The 22,205-nt window shown below is 47.7% G+C and overlaps 1 protein-coding gene across 1 annotated transcript in view; it reads right to left on the bottom strand.

Annotated features, from left to right (window-relative positions):
- The window catches only part of nalcn (sodium leak channel, non-selective), a 282,172-nt gene that overhangs the window by 48,923 nt on the left and 211,044 nt on the right, over positions 1–22,205 (bottom strand). The window contains exons 29-34 of the mRNA XM_072476568.1: positions 19,142–19,277; positions 16,194–16,314; positions 13,324–13,422; positions 12,817–12,910; positions 10,325–10,431; positions 7,562–7,636 (exon numbers count right to left, since the gene is read on the bottom strand). Coding sequence (XP_072332669.1) covers positions 7,562–7,636; positions 10,325–10,431; positions 12,817–12,910; positions 13,324–13,422; positions 16,194–16,314; positions 19,142–19,277 — 632 coding nt within the window. The remainder of the gene's footprint in view (positions 1–7,561; positions 7,637–10,324; positions 10,432–12,816; positions 12,911–13,323; positions 13,423–16,193; positions 16,315–19,141; positions 19,278–22,205) is intronic.

Raw genomic sequence — 22,205 nt, 5'->3', positions numbered from 1 at the left:
AAACTAAATTAAATGAGTTCACGAGGCGGCAGATCTTAACTGGCTTTAATTAGGGTCAATCAATATTGAAGGACATGCCATGAATACAAAGGGGGTTTACAATTGCTGATGCATTTGATAGTGTACAGGTCTGTGTTAGTTTTATTCCTTTACATCAGTCAGTGTAATAAATCCCAAATAGCTGGCCTTCACAAATTGTGTGATGCGAATGTGCCATCTATCATTATCTGTCTCTTTGCCTTGAAGACAATTGTAATAGAAAGTGGTGCAAAATTTCTGTCTCTTGTGGTTCCGATAAGGTGTATTAGTTTTTATCTCTCATTTTATGACATAATCTTAGTTCTTCGAATGGACTATTATCTTGATACACTCCAGGGTGTATTTGCTGACGTTTGGAGCAAATCTTGATTGTTCATCATCCTTTCTCTCTTGTTTTTCTTCCGCCATGGCCGTGTGTTATCTTCCACATCAACTTTGCTGTCTTTCCCTTGATTTTTCCGCTGAAACCAATGGCCTGGATTTTGCGGGAATGCTGTCAGCGCTCGCCAGCATTCCTCTGCGGAACCTGAAAGCAACCTCTGGAGTCCACACACGCACAGAATTAGACGGAAACCTAGAAGTTGCTGTCAGTGATTCTACACTTCTCCAGAGGGGAAGCTGGTGAGGCAGCCCCAGGCAGCAATGAGTGGGCAATCAATGGTATTTATAAGAACTTCCACTCTTATATTGTTAGTTGTTAATGTCCTGGATGTCCATCTGGTAAAGGAAGAAACTGGAGCCAGTCTATCTTCAGAAAAACCCAGCAAAACATAAATGCAGATGACTTTCCCTTTCTACACAGTTTCCTCACACATAGGGGTGGCACGGTGGTTAGCACTGATGCCTCGCAGCTCCGTGACCCAGGTTCAATTCCCGACTTGGGTCACTGCCTGTGCGGAGTCTGCACTTTCTCCCTGTGTCTGCGTGAGGTTCCTCCGGGTGCTCCGGTTTCCTCCCACAATCCAAAGATGTGGTTAGGTGGATTGGCCGTGCTATATCGCCCCTTAGTGTCCAAAAGGGTAGGTGGGGTTACTCCGTTACGGGGATAGGGTGCGGCTCTTTCAGAGGGTCGGTGCAGACTTGAGGGCCTCCTTCTGCACTGTAGGGAGTCTATGATTCTCACAGTGCCAGGGACCTGGGTTCAATTCTGACTACAAATGTTTAAAATATAAAGACAATTTTCACAGACTAGGCTTGCATTCCAGGATAGACGGCTAAGGGGTGAGTTAACTGAGGTGCTTAGGATTATTCGACGACTGAACAAGGTAGGAACTATTTCCTCTGGTGTCCAGCACAAGGAGGCAGAAACGTAAAATTCGAGCCAGGCCCTTCAGGGGTGACGTCAGGAAACACTTCCCCACACAAAGGGGGTATGGGAATCTGGAAATCTCTGCCCACAATAAGCCCCTGAGACTGAGGGTCAATTAAAAATGTCACAAGTGGGATTTACTGGATTTTTGTTGGGATGTGGATTAAGGTTTCGAGAACCATGGCAGGAAGATGGAATTAAGATACAAATCAGCCATCATCTCACTGAATGGCAAAACAGACTCGAGGGGCTGAATGGCGTCCTCCTGTTTCTGTGTACCAAGGACTGAACATTATTCAACATTGAAACAAAAATGCTGAAATGCTGCCTCCTTTCAATAACCTTCAGAGCCAAGCAGCACACAAAAAGCAAATGCGCACAAGAACATCAATTATATTCTAGAATCGGATATTATCCTAGTCTTTATTGCAAGGAGGTTGAGAATATAATTGTAAGAAAGTTTTGCTGCAGTTCTGAAGGGCTTTAGTGAGACCAGGCCTGGAGAATTGTGGAGAGTTTTAGTCTCCTTAGACAGGAGTACATGCCCTACAGGGAATGCAACAAAGGTTCACTGGGCTGATTCCTGAGATGAAAGGGTAGTCCTGTGTGGCGGGATTGAGTAGAATGGCCCTATATCTAATGTGGCCCTGCCATTCGGGATATTCACGTGGCGGCTGTGGACTCTGTCCGTGACCGCCATGATCGGGGGTGGGCCGATCGGAGGGCAGCGGAGGGCCTTATACGGGACCGGGATATTTTTGGGCGGGCACGCGGCCGAGCGGGGGCACTATGTAGGAGGTCCAGCTCCGCGGTCTGAGTCCGCCATGGAGCACGGCGCAGCCGCTGGAGGCCGCCACCCTGTGCATGCGCGGGCTCTGACCCGGAAGTGCAGGGGCCTGTATCTGCAGCTAGAGCTGCGAGATTCACGCCGGGTCCCTGCTAGTCCCCTCAGGGCTGTGAATAGGTGGCCTTTTCTCAGCAGTTTCTCTGGCGTGAAAGGCCACTGTTTTTACAATGCCGTGGGGACATAGTCCCGAAAACGGAGAATCCAGCCCATGTTCTCCCAGGCTAGAGGGTCCAGAGATAAGGGGCACACCTTGGATAAGGTACCAGCTGTTGAGATTTGGGCTGAGAAGAGATTGCATCATGTAGTGGTTGTGGATATTTGGAGATCTCTATCGAGTGAGATGTGGATGATCAGTCTTGAGTATGTTCAAGAGAGAGGACAATAGATTTCTGGATGCTAAGGGAGCCAAGGGATATGGAGACAGTCTGGGAGGTGGAGCTGATAAAAGGTCAGAGACCTGAAATGTTAATTCTTGTTTCTCTGTCCGCTGGCACTGTTGAGTGTTTCCAGGACTTGATTTTATTTCAGATTTCCAGTTTTTACTTTCGATTTAATGTCAAAAGTGGCCAGACACTCTATTTTTAGTGATATTGGTCGAGTGATAAATGTTAACCCATAACATAAGAACATAAGAACTAGGAGCAGGAATCGGCCATTTGGCCCCTCGAGCCTGCTCCGCCATTCAATGATATCACGGCTGATTTTTTGTGGACTCAGCTCCACTTTCCGGCCCGTACACCATAACCCTTAATCCCTTTATTCTTCAAAAAACTATCTATCTTTATCTTAAAAACATTTAATGAAGGAGCCTCTACTGCTTCACTGGGCAAGGAATTCCATAGATTCACAACCCTTTGGGTGAAGAAGTTCCTCCTAAACTCAGTCCTAAATCTACTTCCCCTTATTTTGAGGCTATGCCCCCTAGTTCTGCTTTCACCCGCCAGTGGAAACAACCTGCCCGCATCTATTCTATCTATTCCCTTCATAATTTTATATGTTTCTATAAGATCCCCCCTCATCCTTCTAAATTCCAACGAGTACAGTCACAGTCTACTCAACCTCTCCTCGTAATCCAACCCCTTCAGCTCTGGGATTAACCTAGCGAATCTCCTCTGCACACCCTCCAGTGCCAGTACGTCCTTTCTCAAGTAAGGAGACCAAAACTGAACACAATACTCCAGGTGTGGCCTCACTAACACCTTATACACCTTAAGCAGCATAACCTCCCTAGTCTTAAACTCCATCCCTCTAGCAATGAAGGACAAAATTCCATTTGCCTTCTTAATCACCTGTTGCACCTGTAAACCAACTTATTGCGACTCATGCACTAGCACACCCAGGTCTCTCTGCACAGCAGCATGTTTTAATATTTTATCATTTAAATAATAATCCCTTTTGCTGTTATCCCTACCAAAATGGATAATCTCACATTTGTCAACATTGTATTCCATCTGCCAGACCCTAGCCCATTCACTTAGCCTATCCAAATCCCTCTGCAGACTTCCAGTATCCTCTGCACTTTTTGCTTTACCACTTATCTTAGTGTCGTCTGCAAACTTGGACCCATTGCCCTTGGTCCCCAACTCCAAATCGTCTATGTAAATTGTGAACAGTTTTGGGCCCAACACTGATCCCTGAGGGACACCACTAGCTACTGATTGTCAACCAGAGAAACACCAATTAATCCCCACTCTTTGCTTTCTATTAATTAACCAATCCTCTATCCATGCTACTACTTTCACCTTAATGCCATGCATCTTTATCTTATACAGCAACCTTTTGTGTGGCACCTTGTCAAAGGCTTTCTGGAAATCCAGATATACCACATCCATTGGCTCCCTGTTATCTACCGCACTGTTAATGTCCTCAAAAAATTCCACTAAATTAGTTAGGCACGACCTGTCCTTTATGAACCCATGCTGCGTCTGCCCAATGGGACAATTTCCATCCAGATGCCTCGCTATTTCTTCCTTGATGATAGATTCCAGCATCTTCCCTACTACCGAAGTTAAGCTCACTGGCCTATAATTACCCGCTTTCTGCCTACCTCCTTTTTTAAACAGTGGTGTCACGTTTGCCAATTTCCAATCCGTCGGGATCACCCCAGAGTCTAGTGAATTTTGGTAAATTATCACTAGTGCATTTGCAATTTCCCTAGCCATCTCTTTTAGCACTCTGGGATGCATTCCATCAGGGCCAGGAGACTTGTCTACCTTTAGCCCCATTAGCTTGCCCATCACTACCTCCTTGGTGATAACAATCCTCTCAAGGTCCTCACCTGTCATAGCCTCATTTCCATCAGTCACTGGCATGTTATTTGTGTCTTCCACTGTGAAGACTGACCCAAAAAACCTGTTCAGTTCCTCAGCCATTTCCTCATCTCCCATTATTAAATCTCCCTTCTCATCCTCTAAAGGACCAATATTTACCTTAGCCACTCTTTTTTGTTTTATATATTTGTAGAAACTTTTACTGTCTGTTTTTATATTCTGAGCAAGTTTACTCTCATAATCTATCTTACTCTTCTTTAGAGCTATTTTAGTAGCTTTCTGTTGCCCCCTAAAGATTTCCCAGTCCTCTAGTCTCCCACGAATCTTTGCTACTTTGTATGCTTTTTCCTTCAATTTGATACTCTCCCTTATTTCCTTAGATATCCACGGTCGATTTTCCCTCTTACTACCGTCCTTCCTTTTTGTTGGGAGATAAGTCTCCTGCTCTTCTTTGAAATAATGGCATGGAATCTTTTACAGCCGCCTGAGAAGGCAGACAGGGCCCTCGGTTTAACATCTCACCCAAAAGACATATCTCATCTTCAGTGGGATAGAGAGATGACAATGCTGTCTACAATATCCTTATGCATGACACCCTGGAGGACAATGTAAGCATTTACTAAGCTCAGTGCCAAGAACGTGGGCGGGATTCTCCACTCCCGCGCAGAAGTGCCCACGCCGCCGTGAACGCCGTTGAGGTTCACGACGGCGCGAAACGGCCCCGGTCCCAACCGATTCAGGGCCCGATAATGGGCTAGGAGCGGGGCCGCGTCATTTACACGCGGCAGGCCTTGTTGCCGCGTAAAGGCGGCGCCGCATACATGACGCGGCTGGCGCCACATAACTGGCGTCACCCGCGCATGCGTGGTTGCCGTCCTCTCCGAGTCCGCCCCGCAAGTAGATGGCGGACGGATCTTGCGGGGCCGCGGAAGGAAGGAGGTCCTCCTTCAGAGAGGACGGCCCGACGATCGGTGGGCACCGATCGCGATCCATCCCACATTTGAGGTACCCCCCGGTGCAGGATCCCCCCCCCCCCCCCAGCATTCCCGCGCTATTCCCGACGGCAGCGACCAGGTGTGGACGACGGCGGGGGGGAACCCGCCGTTTTGGCCTGGCCGCTCGGCCCATCCGGGCCTGAGAATAGCGGGGGTGCCGGAGAATCGCCTTTTTGGGTGTCTCCGGCGATTCTTCGGCCTGCGGCCCGCGGAACTTGACGGGGCCGTTCCCGCCGCTTGGGAGAATTGCGGGAGGGCGTCGGACCGGCGTCCCGGGAAATTTTGGCAGCCCAGGCGATTCTCCCAACCGGCGCGGGAGTGGAGAATCTCGCCCCCTATTCTCCGCCCCCGCGCCGGGTCGGAGAATCGCCGGGGGCTGGCGTGAATCCCGCCCCCGCCGGTTGCCGAATTCTTCGGCACCGGATATTCGGCGGGGACGGGAATCGCGCCGCGTCGGTTGGCGGCCCCCCCCCCCCGGCGATTCTCCGGCCCGCGATGGGCCGAAGTCCCGCCGCTGTCAACCCACGCCAGCCGGCATGGATTGAACCACCTTTGGGACGGCGGGACATGGCGGCGTGGGCGGGCTCTGGGGTCCTGGGGGGGGGCACGGGGCGATCTGGCCCCGGGGGCTGCCCCCACGGTGGCCTGGCCCGCGATCGGGGCCCACCGATCCGCGGGCGGGCCTGTGCCGTGGGGGCACTCTTTTCCTTCCGCCTCCGCCACGGTCTCCACCATGAAGGAGGCGGAAGAGACCCCCTCCACTGCGCATGCGCGGGGATGCCGTGAGCGGCCACTGACGCTCCCGCGCATGTGCCGCCCGGAGATGTCATTTCCGCGCCAGCTGGCGGGGCACCAAAGGCCTTTCCCGCCAGCTGGTGGGGCGGAAATCAGTCTGGCGCGTCAAGGTGAGGGCTCGGCCCCCCAAGATGCGGAGAATTCCGCACCTTTGGGGTGGCGCGATGCCAGACTGATTCGCGCCGTTTTTGGAGCCGGTCGGTGGACATCGCGCCGATTGCGGAGAATCCCGCCCTATATTCCTATCAGTCTACACTAACGACAATATTGTTGCTAGAGGTTGTTAAAAAATTTTGGAGTTAAAGGGGTTCTTCACGCAACAAATGCATCAACACCAGTGTGTGACCTTCAGACTGAAGGTGCATTGCATTTACAGTTGGGGTGTTAGCTGTGATTATTCGTATGCAGATCGTGGGCATTAACTGGGGATTCACTTGTGTCCCTATGAATAGCAACAGACTGATACTGTGGTTGTTGGGTGAGGAGATGCATGTTTGTAATGTGCATCTCTGCAAGTAAATATTTGTTTTTTAAAAAGTGCGTAAAGATTGCCTCTTGTTCTCCCCTTCACTTCCTGAAATAGAACACAGATAGAGAGATTGCATCTTTTATGTTGATACCTGTGTCACATGTGACGGGATGGAAACATAGGGAAAGTGCTGAAGGGGGCTGGTGCCTTTGCCAGTGACCGGCCCCCTCCCCACATATCTCGCACAAGTCTCACTTTTCAGGAAGAACGACAAAAGCAGGAGGAGAACGGGAAAATCGATTTCAGTTCCATTCCTGGGTATGCCCTCAGGCACAGTTGTACACAGGGAGATAGCATTCAGAAAAAGTAATCTAAAAAGAACAAGCAGAACTCAGGGTGGAGAGGAAAGTTATTGCACTTCCTCCGTGATACCTCCACTTGTTAAAAGGCAATTTCATGTTGCAGACGCAAACTGTCCTCATCGTGACATTGTGCTATTCCCAGTGCACACAGATATGTGCAATAATGAAAACCATCAGTGGAAGTAATAAGTTCAATCTATTTACAAATGAATTAAGAAAATCTATCTTCACATCTGCGAGAGTTTCATCTAAGATAAATAGGGCCATATCATTTATTTTTACACGTGTCTGTCCACTGTCGCTGTAGTATCAGTTACAAGAAAAGTTATTGTCAGTAAAAATGACCTTGTTCATCGGTAAAAACAAACTCCAACAGGGGCAGGCTACCAAAGGTGCAGAATAATAAAAACTGCTATTACCTTAATCAAACACTTAGCGAAGGTGGTGTTTAAAAAAAAACTAAAAGTATTGTTACCTCAAGGACAAAGATAAAGGTGAAAATAACGGACATGGTTGCCAGAGGAACTGTAACTGGATTGTCAACGTCCCACTATAAAACAGGCAGAAAGAAAATGATCAATTGTTTCTTTATTCATAGGTATTTTATGAAGGCAGCACATTATTTTCAAGATTACATATCCATTAGGATGAATTTCACCCCCCCCCACCCCACCCCCATCTCTATCCCAGTTTGAGTATAAAAATTGGCAAGTCATGTTGCAGCTGTATAGAACCTTAGTTGGGCCACACTTGGAGTATAGTGTTCAATTCTGGTCGCCACCCTACCAGAAGGATGTGGAGGCTTTAGAGCGGGTGCAGAAGAGATTTACCAGGATGTTGCCTGGTATGGAGGGCATTAGCTATGAGGAGAGGCTGAATAAACTTGGTTTGTTCTCACTGGAATGACAGAGGTTGAGGGGCGACCTGATAGAGGTCTACAAAATTATGAGGGCATAGACAGAGTGGATGGTCAGAGACTTTTCCCCAGGGTAGAGGGGTGAATTACTAGGGGGCATAGGTTTAAGGTGCGAGGGGCAAAGTTTAGAGGAGATGGATGAGGCAAGTTTTTTTACACAGAGGGTAGTGGGTGTCTGGAAATCGCTGCCGGAGGAGGTGGTAGAAGCAGGGACGATAGTGACGTTTAAGGGGCATCTTGACAAATACATGAATAGGATGGGAATAGAGGGACACGGACCCCGGAAGTGTAGAAGATTTTAGTTTAGACGGGCAGCATGGCCGGCAAGGGCTTGGAGGGCCGAAAGGCCTGTTCCTGTGCTGTACATTTCTTTGTTCTTTGAAAGGCTGTGTGGGTGGGAACCCAAGGTGGATTCCCTACAACACCCACCCACGCATGATCTCGATGACTACACTGCAATTTAATGGCGGCAGCAGTGCAGATTGCTTTAAACTGAGGCATCCGTTCTTCTCTGGGGCCTTTGGGAGTTGCTGGCGAATTGGATTGACTGGCATTTCTGTAGCACCAGCAGCGCCCACAGGAAGCGGTGGCCACTGCTGGGACTACAGGTTGTCCCTCCATGTCGAGGAGCCCAGGTAAGTCCGAGATCAGCGGTCTCAGTAAGGGGTGCGGTGGTGGGGAGTTGAGTTCAAGGGGCCTGGGGAGGGGGGGGGGGTAGATGATCTTGGGGAGGTGTGGGTGCCTCTGACAACCCCCCCCCCCCACTCCCCACCCCCCAAAGGAAGCCCACTCCCTCATGCCTGCCCGACACCAGCCAGCACAGGTCATGTGCTGAGCATTCCGCATGGCCAAGGGCGTCTCCCTGGTGCAGATGGTAGTGGAATGAAGCTCTTCACTCACCGTTAATTGGCCGCTTAAGGGCCTCCACAGGCCACCAGATGCCCCCCTACCCCACCCACCCAATACGACTTCAGACTTGTCGGTGGGGGGGGGTTGGTTAGGTGGCCACAAGGCCACCTGCTGGATTTTACGAGCTTCACTGGCCCCCGACTTGCAAATTCACTGATGGGGAAGCTCACTGTGTGTGAATTGCAAGAAAGACTTGCATTTCTATGGCTCCTAACTCAGATATCTCAACACGTTTACAGACAAGTCTATATTTTTGAAGTGTTGTCCCTGCTTTAAGGTAGGGAACACGGAGGCCAATCTGCGCACAGCAAGCTCCCACAGGCAGATAAAGAGCTTTGACAAAGAGTCATCCAGGCTGGAAAGGTTAGCTCCCTGCTCTCTCCACCGATGCTGCCAGACCAGCTGAGATTGTCCAGCGTTTTCTGCTTTTGTTTCAGATTCCAGCATCCGCAGTAATTTGCTTTTATCCCTACATACTGCAATGGCCAAAAAATCTGTATGTTCTTTAATTTTTAATGGGTGTGGGCTTTTCCAGCAATTATTGATTTATTTAATTTGTCATTCATCCCTAATTGCCCTTGAACTGAAGGCATTTAAGAGTCAGTCACATTGCTGTGTGTCTGGAGTCACAGGTAGGCCAGACCAGGTAAGGAGGGCAGATTTCCTTCCCTGAAGGGCATTAGTGAACCTGACCCTGACAATCAATGATAATTTCATGGTCACCATTACTGAGTCTAGCTTTGTATATTCCAGATTTATTAACTGAATTGATGGGATTTGAACCCGTGACCCCAGAGAATTCACCTGGGCGTCTGAATTACTCGTCCACTGACATTGCCACCGCCTCCCCCTTTTCTCCATCTGTAATTGCCCCTTGAGTAAGTGGTGGTGAACCACTTTCTGGAACTTGGGACTCATCCATCCACAGAGCTGTTCGGGAGGGAGTTCCCGGATTTCAAACCAGCAATGATGAAGGAAAGGTCGATGTATCTCCAAGTCAGAATTCCCGTAATAGGAGGAAGGATAAATCTTGTCCACCTCTGACACTGTAGCTGACCCGTAGTGCTGCATTGGGAGAGTCAGCATAAATTCTGTGCTCAAGACTCTGGAGGGCGACTTGAACCTACAACCTTCTGACTTAGGGACAAGAGTGCTGCGCACTGAGCCATGGATGTTGACAAACACAAGTGGACCTGCCTATGTGGAACACAAATAGATGTAACACTGTTTTCCCCCTGCGTATTTCACCAGTTTGGACCATGCACACTAATAGCCCAGGCATGTGTGGGCACGTGAAAGACGCGACACAAGGCGCACAGGACAATTTTTCCGCTACGTATGTCAATCTGAAAGAGGTGTGACAACCTGACATTGGCGCAAACATCACAAATTCCTGCCCAGAATGTAAAGTACCTTCAGTGAAAGCAGCACGGACTGGGCAAGGACGAGAACTGCAATGCTTCTCTTGAAGAACGGGTGCTGGGTTATATCATACATTTTAGCTCGAAAGCCACCATTGTCTGGGAAATAAAACACGGTAAAAAGAAAGTTACACCTATGTATAGCACAGAAAACGCACCATTTGTCCCAACCAGTCCTTGCCAGCTCAGGTTTCTTCCCGGCCATCTCCACCTTACCCTATTAGCTTATCCTTCTCTCTCTCTCTCATGTGTTTAACCAGCTTCCCCTTAACTGTATCAATTCCATTCATCTCAACACTCGCTGTGGGAGTGGGTTCCACATTCTCACCATTTCCTGGGGAAAGAAACTTCTCCAGAATTTCCCACTGGACTTATTAGTAACCGTCTTACTTTTGATGGCCTCTCGTTTTCACCTTCACAATTGGAAACGTTCTCAACTTGTCAACTCCAGCACAATCTTCCAATATTTTAAAGGCGCTGATTAGGTCTGCAAACTCCTTCGCCTTCTCTTTTCGGAAAAGAGACCAAGTGTGCTCATCCTTTCCTGATGGGAAGAATCTCAGAGTTGTGGTATCGCCCCTGACAATCACTTTGGCACCCTCTCCAATGCCTTTCTATCCATTTTACAATATGGAAACCAAAGTTATCAAATGCAAGTTTTAGACTGAAGCAATGGGCGAAATTCTCCCCCAACGGCGCGATGTCCGCCGACTGGGGCCAAAAACAACGCCAATGAGACGGGCACCGCGCCGGCCCAAAGGTGCGGAATGCTCCGCATCTTTGGGGGCCGAGCCCCAACATTGAGGGGCTAGGCCGGCGCCGGAGGGATTTCCACCCCGCCAGCTGGCGGAAATGGCGTTTGTTGCCCCGCCAGCTGGCGCGGAAATGCGGCGCATGCGCGGGAGCGTCAGCGGCCGCCGACAGATTCCCGCGCATGCGCAGTGGGGAGAGTCTCTTCCGCCTCCGCCATGGTGGATCGCGGGCCAGGCCACCGTGGGGGCACCCCCCGGGGTCAGATCGCCCCGCGCCCCCCCCAGGACCCCGGAGCCCGCCCACGCCGCCTGGTCCTGCCGGTAAATACCAGCTTTGATTTACGCTGGCCGGACAGGCAATTTCTGGGCAGGACTTCGGCCCATCCGAGCCGGAGAATTTAGCGGGGGGGCCCGCCAACCGGCGCGGCCCGATTCCCGCCCCCGCCGAATATCCGGTACCGCTGGGGGGTCGGAGAATGACGCCCCCATTCCTTAATTCTGACCATGTTTCAAGAATTCAATTTATTTAATTACCACCAAATTTCCATTTCGTAATGAAAGAAAGGCATCAGTCAATTGTTGATGTAGCCACTTTGGAAAGTTAGGGGGCATAATTGGTAGCTGGGTTGAAGGTAAAGGACTACTCCTCTTGGGTTGTCCTGTGATATAATTTAAAACATTCTGTGTAAGTTTAAAAAGGAGGTGTGTAGATGCTGTGATCTGGAATGTCATAGAGTGATAGATGTTTACAGCATGGAAACAGGCCCTTCGGCCCAGCTTGTCCATGCCGCCAGTTTCTATCACTAAGCTAGTCCCACTTGCCCGCATTTGGCCCATATCCCTCTATACCCACCATTTAACTGTCTAACTGCTTTTTCAAAGACAAAATTGTACCCGCCTCTACCACTGCCTCTGGCAGCTCATTCCAGGTGCTCACCATCCTCTGTACGAATAAATTTTCCCTCCGATCTCTTTTGTATCTCTCCCCTCTCATCTTAAACCTATGCCCTCTAGTTCCAGACTCCTCTAGCTTTGGGAAAAGATGTCGACTATCTCCCGTATCTATGCACCGCATTATTTTACAGACCTCTATAAGATCACCTAAGCTTCCTACCCTCCAGGGAAAAAAGTCCCAGCCTATCCAGCCTCTCCTTATAAATCAGACCATCAAGTCCTGGTAGCATCCTCGTAAATCTCTTCTGCACTCTTTCTAGTTTAACAATATCCTTCCTGTAATAGGGTGACCAAAACTGAACACAATATTCCATGTGTAGTCTTACTAATGTCTTGTACAACTTCAACAAAACATCCCAATCCCTGTATTCAATATTCTGACCAATAAAACCTGGCATGCTGACTGCCTTCTTCACCACCCTGTCCACCTGCGACTCCACCTTCAAGGAGCTATGAACCTGTATTCCTAGATCTCTTTGTTCTGTAACTCCCCCCAACTCCCTACCATTAACTGAATAGGCCCTGCCCTGATGTGATCTGGCCAAATGCATCACCTCACATTTATCCAAATTAAACTCCATCTGCCATTCATCGACCCACTGGCCCAATTGGTCAAGATTCTGTGGCAATCCCAGATAACTTTCTTCACTATCCATTATGCCACCAATCTTGGTGTCATCTGCAAACTTACTAACCATGCCTCCTACATTCTCATCCAAATCCAAATAATTTATGTATATAACAAATAACCTTCTCAAGCAGACTGAGCCATATGTACCAGGTCTAGCGGCAAGGTGAAGGGGTTGGGCAATCTTTAATCGACTTTTCAAATCCTCCCACCTCCTCTGGTCCACAGTCAGTAAGGCAGTGCCCTGTAAAAAAAACAGGGTGAGGCCATGAATTCACTCATGGGTCCACAATGGAATACATTTTCCATCCTGATTGACAAGATTAATTGGAGCGTTTCCAGTTAATATAGATTTTCTGTTCAATGCATCTGATAACTTTTGATCAAACCTGTGATTGTTATTGTAAATTATAAGGAGCCTGTGATGGGCCGTGATAGATTTTGTAAAATGACATGTCTCTTTTCATTACGTTACATAAATCATCAGAATGACAGCAATAACTTTGATAATTACAGGGAACTAAGAGAACTTAATTGTGCCACAAACTTAACAAATCGGAACAAACTTAGGTCTTTGTCATGCGTTTATAGCTAGTTTGGAAGGAGTGAAGGACGATCACCGCACGCGTTTTCCATCATTCGGACGGCTAAACCTACCTTATTTTCATTGAAATTGGCGATGACAACTCCAACGAAGAGAGTCAGTCCGATCATACAGCCAAGGAACACAAAAACGTGGATGTAAATGCCGTGAATCTGTGGGAAGAGAATTCAAAGTTAGGCATAGTGACATAGATTTTGTGTTAACTGTATGGTGAAGGCTATCACAGCTCATCAGTATTAAGGACTAAAGCGACAGCAACTTTCGGCAGCTGTACAAATGCAGTTAAGCACAGAAATCAGGCAGTTGCTGTCCAGGTTCTCCTGCTCTTCCATGAGCCTTGTGTCATGTGAGAGTACCTTTAAGAACTGGTGGCGGGATTCTCTCAGGCCACGCCGGGCCGGAGAATCGGCGGGCGGGCGGGACACCGCCCTGCTGATTCTCCACAAAGCGGAGAACCGGCGCCACAGGCGGCGGCGCAGCGCTGGGGGTCCCCCTGGCGAGTCTCCGCCCGGGATGGGGGGGGGGGGGCGGGGGTCTCCGCTATGGCCTGACCCGTGCCGGCCTCTCGGGCTGGGGGCCTCTTTTGTTCCGCCATGTTGCGTCGGAGCTGGGGCGGAGAAGGCAGCCACCACGCATGCGTGCAATCGTATCGGTCGCTGCAGACCCGTGGCGCCATCTGTCGCCAGTATCGGCAGCTGGAGCGGCCGTTTACGACAGCATCAACACTTAGCCTCAGGATCAGAGAATCCCGCCCTGGGTGTTTAGCAAATAGCTGCAGTGATGTCAGAGAGTGGGTGGAGCTGGGCTGGTTGTCTTTCACTTTCGTTTTTGAGCAGCAATCTACAGTGTGTTTTAGTTTCGTTTTCAGAGCTGGATAGCTGCAGGCGAAGCAAACAGCTGTATAATGATCTCTCTCTGCAAGCTGCAGACTGTCTTCAGCTCATTTGAGTATTTCAAAGTAATATCTGTTGCTGTAGAGAATTTAAACCTGCTGCCTTTCTTTGAAAAGGGTTTAATATATGGATGGTGTTAGGAAAGTTATGAAGGGTTATTTATAGACTATAGTATGTGTGGGGATTATTGGTGTTGATAGTTGTTAAGATGTTTACTGTGGGTTTATAAAGTGTTAACTAGATTCATAAATAAACATGGTTTTGTTTTAAAAGTACTTCTGATCTCTGTTGCATCACACCTGTAAAGTGGGCCCTTGTGCTCCCCATAACCACAATCTATTAAAAGTTGTGGGTCAGGTGAACTCCATGATACACTTTGGGGTTCTCTAAACCCTGGCCCATAACACTTGCTATACTGCTATCTTGCCGATAGACAATGAAAATGTGTAAAGAACATAAGAACATAAGAACTAGAAGCAGGAATCGGCCATCTGGCCCCTCGAGCCTGCTCCAACATTCAATGAGATCATGGCTGATCTTTTGTGGACTCAGCTCCACTTTCCGGCCCGAACACCATAACCCTTAATCACATTATTCTTCAAAAAACTATCTATCTTTATCTTAAAAACATTTAATGAAGGAGCCTCTACTGCTTCACTGGGCAAGGAATTCCATAGATTCACAACCCTTTGGGTGAAGAAGTTCCTCCTCAACTCAGTCCTAAATCTACTTCCCCTTATTTTGAGGCTATGCCCCCTAGTTCTGCTTTCAAAAGGTGTGAACTTTTCCAAACATTACTCACTGAACATGCCAGGAAAAGCTAGGGCTGGTGCATCTCGGTGCAAATGAATTTCTAACAGTGTAATAAGTCTTGATTTTTGCCAAATAAACTCTCACCTTGAAAAATGTAATTTTACAAGCATGGAGTCGCATTCTTTCTGAATGTAATCACTTTTGGGAGATTTACAAAACATTATTTTTGAACTGTCTCTTTTAAATCTCTTTCGCTGTATCTCATCTTTCTTTCCCTCTCTTTATTTCACTTTCTGTACCTTATTTTACAAATAAATTAAATATTCATTATGCACCCTGGTTCACCGTCTGCATGTCTCAGTAAAGTATAAGGAGCCTGTGATGGGGCGTGATGGACTTTGTAAAGCAATATGCCTTTTTTCACAACATTACATAAATCATCAGAATGACAGCAATAACTTTGATAATTACAGGGAGTGCTTTTAACCAAAGCCCTTTTCAATTGTGGTAAGGCTTCCTTCCTCTTGCATTCCATCCCCCTGCAATAAAGGGAAACATACTACTTGCCTTCCTTGGAACATAGAACATAACAGCGCAGTACAGGCCCTTCGGCCCTCGATGTTGCGCCGACCTGTGAAACCACTCTAAAGCCCATCTACACTATTCCCTTATCGTCCATGTAATAATCCACAGGAGGCAGGGGTTCCGTCACCACACCAGTATTTATTTGCAATAACTATATACAAGAGCAGCTCCAAACAGTGCTGCTAGCATTCCAGTCAACTTAAGACTGCCTCACAAAGCCTACACAGGTGCTTATATGGGCCCCTCAATGAGCTATCATTGAGGTAGCTCATACTCCAATTGGCCAACCAATAATGCCAATTGGAGGTCATTACAGTCCATATGTCTATCCAATGATCATTTGAATGCCCTTAGTGTTGGTGAGTCCACTACTGTTGCAGGCAGGGCATTCCACACCCTTACTACTCTCTGAGTAAAGAACCTACCTCTGATATCTGTCTTATATCTATCTCCCCTCAATTTAAAGCTATGTCCCCTCGTGCTAGACATCACCATCCAAGGAAAAAGGCTCTCACTGTCCACCCTATCCAATCCTCTGATCATCTTGTATGCCTCAATCAAGTCACCTCTTAACCTCCTTCTCTCTAACGAAAACAGCCTCAAGTCCCTCAGCCTTCCCTCATAAGATCTTCCCTCCTTCTTAACACAATTGTTGTAAACAGTCAGAGGTAAATGATGCAGAAGTTTCTTACTGGGCCCACTCGATGAATGATGACATCCCTGACCTCCACCCATCCTTTTAATGACAGCACTTCAAACAAAGCCAGTAACGCACTTCCAACATTGTCAAAATTGAAATTCCGAGGGTTGGCCCTGGAAAACAGAAGAGCAGCCTTTAAATAATTTCCACAATCAATTCTCCCGTGTCTTCGGTAACAGGAAAACAACTTGCATTATGTAGCACCTTTAACGTGATAAACCATCAGAAGGTGCCTCGCAGGAGCCCGATGGGTGAATTGGGATGGGGGAAACAGAGTTTTGGAGGGGTTCCGGTTTATGGTGGATGGAAGAGACACAGGCCAGGAGGCTGGAGGCAACAAAGGGAAGGATGAGGACTTCAGTAGTAGGTGAGCTGAGTCAAGAGAGTAGCTGGCCTAAGATGCAGTCGGAAGCTCAGATTAGGGTTAAGTCAGACACCAAGAGTACGAAAGGTCTAGTTTAGCCGCACACTGTGACCATGGAGAGAAATTGAGCTATTGATTGGGGAACAGAGTTTGTGTTGGACCACCGGAAAACCATAATGGCTAAGAGCTGTTATGGAGTAACGATACTTTACCGAAAGGATAATTGAATGCTAACTATGGCTTGCATTTACATAGCAGCTTTACTGTTGTAAAACCTCGCAACGGGTGCTTCAGAGGAATAATTAACAAACGCGATCAACACCATCACATTGAGGAACAGGTTCCCCAAAGGTCGGTCAATGAAAACGGCTTGATGGAAAGGTTTAGAGGAGGAGAGGCAGAGAGAGAGAGAGAGAGAGAAAGGTTTGGAGCAGGAATTCCAGCAATTAGGGTCAATGCAGCTGAAGCCATGACTGCCAATTGTCATGTGAGAGTACCTTTACGAAATGGGTGTTTATCAAATAGCTGTAGTGGATATACCTTTACGAAATGGGTGTTTATCAAATAGCTGTAGTGGATATACCTTTATGAAATGGGTGTTTATCAAATAGCTGTAGTGGATATACCTTTAAGAAATGGGTGTTTATCAAATAGCTGTAGTGGGTATATCTTTACGAAATGGGTGTTTATCAAATAGTTGTAGTGGATGTACCTTTAAGAAATGGGTGTTTATCAAATAGCTGCAGTGATGTCAGAGTGTGGGTGGAGCTGGGCTGTCTGTCTGTTTTACTTTCGCTTTGAGCGAGCAGCTACAAGGGTGTGTTTAGTTTTGTTTTGCAGATTGGGAGCTGCATCCAGCTAAACCAGGTGTAATTCTAATTTCTTTCTGCATGAAAGGTACATCGTCAAATCACTTGCTAATTTAAAAGTGATAACTGCTCTCAGTAGAGAATTTAAACCTGATGTCTGTGTTGGAGAGTATTTTGTCTTATGGATGTTGCAAGGAAAGATTATGGGTTACTTATAGAATATTGTATCTGTGGGGATGATTGGTGTTGATAGTTGTTGAGATGTTTACTGTGGGTTTATAAAGTGTTAACTGGATTCATAAATAAACATGGTTTTGTTTTGAAAGTACTTTAGATCTCTGATGCATCACACCTGTAAAGTAGGCCCTTGTGCTCCCCATAACCAGAATCTATTATAAGTCAAGGGTCAGGTGAACTGATACACTTTGGGGTTCTCTAAACCCTGGCCCATACAAGAGTGGCAGAGTGATTAAAGTTGGAGTTGCTCAAGAGGCCAGAATTGGAGGAGCATGGAGATCTGAGAGGGTTGTCGGGCTGGACAAGATTACAGAGATAGGGAGGGGGTGAGGACAGGGAGGGGGTGAGGATAGGGAGGGAGTGAGTATAGGGAGGGGGTGAGGACAGGGAGCGGGTGAGGACAAGGAGGGGGTGAGGATAGGGAGGGAGTGAGGATAGGGAGGGGGTGAGGACACGGAGGGATTTTAGAGCAAAGAGAAGAATTTCAAAATTGTGTCGTTGTCAGGCCCGAGCTATTGTAAGTCAGTGAGCACAATGAGTGACAAAACTTTGTTGGGTACGATATTACCCAGAGTCGTTGGTAAAAGAATAGATAAGAGTGAGGTATTGCATTTTGGTAAGCAAAATAAAGAGGTCACATATCATTAGTGGAGGAGACGAACAAAACGACCCAGGAAAGTAAGTACACACCTTATTAAAGTCACTGCACAGGTAAAATAGGCCAAGGAAATAACAAACTGAGCACGAGGGTTTATTTATGGAGGGCTGGAATTGAAAAGTAGAGGACGTTTGGATAAATTTGCATCAAACCTTGATTAGACCACACTTGGAGAGATGTGCACAGTTCTGGTTGTCATATTAAGGGAAGGATATGGAATGCACTGGAGAGGGTGCGAGATGCAGTCACAAGGATGATAGCAGAACTGATCCAGCAGGCAAAGGTGATCCGGTTGGGGATTTTTCCTCTTGTAAAGAAAAGACTGTAGCTGATTGGATCGAGGTCTTTAAAAATATGAAAGGTTGTGATGGAGTGGACAGACGGAGAGATAATATTCCCACTTGTGGCTCAGAGCAGAACCAGAGGGCATCAATACAAAACAGTCTCCAAGAAATCCAATCGGGAATTCTGGAGAAACGTCTTTATCCGGAGAATGGTAGGAATGTGGAACTCTCTCCCACGGGGATTGGTTGAGGTGAATAGTGTAGGTACGTTTAAGGGGAAGCTGGACAAACACATGAGGGAGACAGGAATAGAAGGTTCTGACGATAGAGTGAGATGCGGAAGGACAGAAGGAGGCTGACATGGGCTGAGTGGTCTGTCGCTATGCTGCATTTTCCATGCAAAAAATTAAATTTTACACTTGAGTAATAACGAGTGAAAGAGGAGCATCAATCACTTCACAAGATGTACATTAAACTGATAGAAAGAAAGACTGGCGTTTGTGACACTGTTAGCAACCTCAGCACCACCCCAAAGTGGTTTATGGCCAATTAGGTACCTCTTGAAATATAAAAATAAAAGCGAAATACTTCAGATTCTGGAAATCGGAAATAAAAACAGAAAATGCTGGAAGTCGGGTTGGCAGCATCTGTGCTGAGGGAAGCAGAGTTAACGTTTCAACCTGTATGATTGCTTCTTCAGAGCCCGTTTGAAGTGTAGTCGCTGCTGTAATGCACAAGACACAGCAACCAATTATACACAGCAAGGTCCCACAAACAGAAAGACGTTGCAGTGATGCTAGTTGAGGGATGCACCTTGGTCAGGACATGGGGGGGAAGCCTGAGAGAGTGGACCAGCAGTCGGGGGTGTGGTGATGTGCATCAATGTAAATGCATGTAGGCTAGCTAGACACTAGAGGGAGCACCAGTGACATCACACACACACCCAACCAATAGATCAGTTAGATAGGACATGACCAATGGACATTCACGATACACACAGAGGTGACACCACCACAGGGGGGCATTACACCAACCCATATATAAAGGACACCACACACATGATCTGCCTCTTTCCAGTGGAGACAGTCAGTGAGTACAGACACAGGGTTGATTCAATATTACACCCACCACGTGGATTGCAGCAACTGGTTGGTCAGTCTGGGTAGCTATCGTAGGATTAGCAGTAGTGTTGAACCCGAGTAATAGAAGTGTAAATAGTTTAATAAACGTGTTGAAGTTATCTCCACGTCTGAACCTTCCTTTGTCAAGTGCACCACAAGGAAGCCGCTTATGTTACACCTACAACATAACAAATCAGGGGGTAACATCTTATCCAAAAGGTGGCACCTGCGACAGTGCGGCACTCCCTCAGTACTGCACTGGAGAATCAACGTTAATATTGTGCTCAAGTCTCTGGGGTGAGATTTGAACCCACAACCTCCTGACTCAGAGGTGAGCATACACAGTATGCAATCTGCCTGAATGATTTGTAACCAGCAGTGACCCGTATAGATCATCCGAGGCTGAATTTGTCTTGATTCTACCTGTGGCAGGATATTTCCATAATTAGTGTAATGTCTATAACATTTGTCTAGACTGAGAGTAGATGAAGATAAAGCTCGACCACTGTCTCGACCAAGGCAGAGACACCAGTTTGCACTTTTTCAGACAGACACAATAATGTAGTAATTCCTCCTCGGCAGCCAATAGGTCTCCGTATCAGCAGTGCACGAGTTCAGCTCAATGCGCCTGGAAAAATCCCAGTCGCTCCGTTGTAATCCTCTCAGCTCCTGCAAGTTATTTTAAACTGTGCCACTCAGGTCAAGTTTTAATCATTATCCGTTGTCAGCTTCCTCACTAACAGATCCTGTCTCACTCCGCTGAGAGTAGCCCTCAGGTGATTTCACTGATCACAAGCTAATCCCAATATTCCTTCACACTCTGCTACTCTTACCTCACCTGGGAAGGGGCTGTCTGTTGCCAGCTGCCTTGCGCATCACAAAGTGACTCGAAAAGGTGGGAGTATTTTCCTCACAGCAAAATAAGATTAAGGTAAAGATTTAATTGAGGCAAAGTTGTAAAAAAAAGACATTGGGCAGGATTCTCCGAGCCCCCGCCAGGTCCCCGGGTCCCCCCCCCCCCCCCCCCCCCCCCGTGCCCCCCCCCCCCCCCCCCCCCCGCCTCTGTACAGCTCCGCCATGGCCGGCGCGGCGAAGACATCCCCCAGTGTATGCTCTAGAACATGCCGGCCGGTCTGCACACACGCGAGACCATGCCAGTGGTTCTGCGCATGCGCGGGACCATGCTGGCCCTCTGGCACCAATTGGCACGGTGCCAACCCCTCCGCTGCTGGCCTAGCCCCCGGACGTGCGGAGGATTGCAGAACTTCCGGTCGGCCGGACGCCGGAATGGTTTGTGCCGCTTTTTACTCCGGCGGCGGGCCATGCCGCCGATTGCGGGAGAATCCCGCCCTGGGGAACCAGAGGACACAAATTGAGAGTAATGTGTAAAAGAATCAGAGAGAATACATGGGTTATAACACAGACGTGCAACGCTGTTTTTCTCTATTCCTTCAGGGATGTGGCCGTCGCTGGGCTGGGCCAGCATTTGTTGCCCATCCCTAATTGTCCTTGAAATGAATGGCTGACTGAACCATTACAGAGCGGCAGTTAAGAGTCAACCACATGGCTGTGGGTCTGGAGTCACATGTAGGCCAGACCGGGTAAGGACGGCAGATTTCCTTCCCTAAAGGACATCAGTGAACCAGATGGGTTTTAAACAACAATGGATAATATTTGTCTTTGGTGAGCTGAGCTTTTATTCCAGATTATGTCAATTTAATTTAAGTACCACCATCTCCCATGATGGGATTTGAACCCAGGTCACCACAGCATTAACCTGGGCCTCTGGATTACTGGTCCAGTGACGTTACCCCTGTTCATGCTCCACATGAGCCTCCTCCTACTCCGCTTCATCTCATCCTATCAGCATATCCTTCTATTCCTATCTCCCTCATGTGTTTATACCTCCTCCCCCTGTGTTTTCCTATTCTATCCTCCTCAACTGTGTCCATGTGACAGAGAGTTTCACATTTACCCTCTTGGAAAAAATACAAACCCGTGGACTCTATGAGTCTAATCAAAAGCAAAAGTTAAACTTGAAGCCAAAGGGTTTACTGAAAGATTCATTGCAAATATAATTCTTGTTTAACCAGGGCTGCATGGTAGCACAGTGGTTAGCACTGTTGCTTCACAACTCTAGGGTCCCAGGTTCGATTCCCGGCTTGGGTCACTGTCTGTGCGGAGTCTGCACGTTCTCCCCGTGTCTGCGTGGGTTTCCTCCGGGTGCTCCGGTTTCCTCCCACAAGTCCCGAAAGACGTGCTGTTAGGTGAATTGGACGTTCTGAATTCTCCCTCTGTGTACCCGAACAGGCGCCGGAATGTGGCGACTAGGGGTTTTTCATTGCAGTGTTAATGTAAGGGATGGATAATAAATGCTGGCCCAGCCAGCAACATCCACATCCTGTCAATTATTTATTTTTAAAAGATGTCAATATTTGACCAAGCTATTGGCTATTTGCTCTAAGATCCCTTGCGTGGCTAGGAGTTTAATTTTGCGTTACAAAGCCCCTTGCAATGTTTTATCATGTTCC

This window comes from Scyliorhinus torazame, chromosome 15, assembly GCF_047496885.1.
Source record: "Scyliorhinus torazame isolate Kashiwa2021f chromosome 15, sScyTor2.1, whole genome shotgun sequence".
In the NCBI taxonomy this organism is placed as follows: domain Eukaryota; kingdom Metazoa; phylum Chordata; class Chondrichthyes; order Carcharhiniformes; family Scyliorhinidae; genus Scyliorhinus; species Scyliorhinus torazame.
Note: the sequence above shows the minus strand (reverse complement) of the source record. Positions and strands in the feature narration are given on the sequence as shown.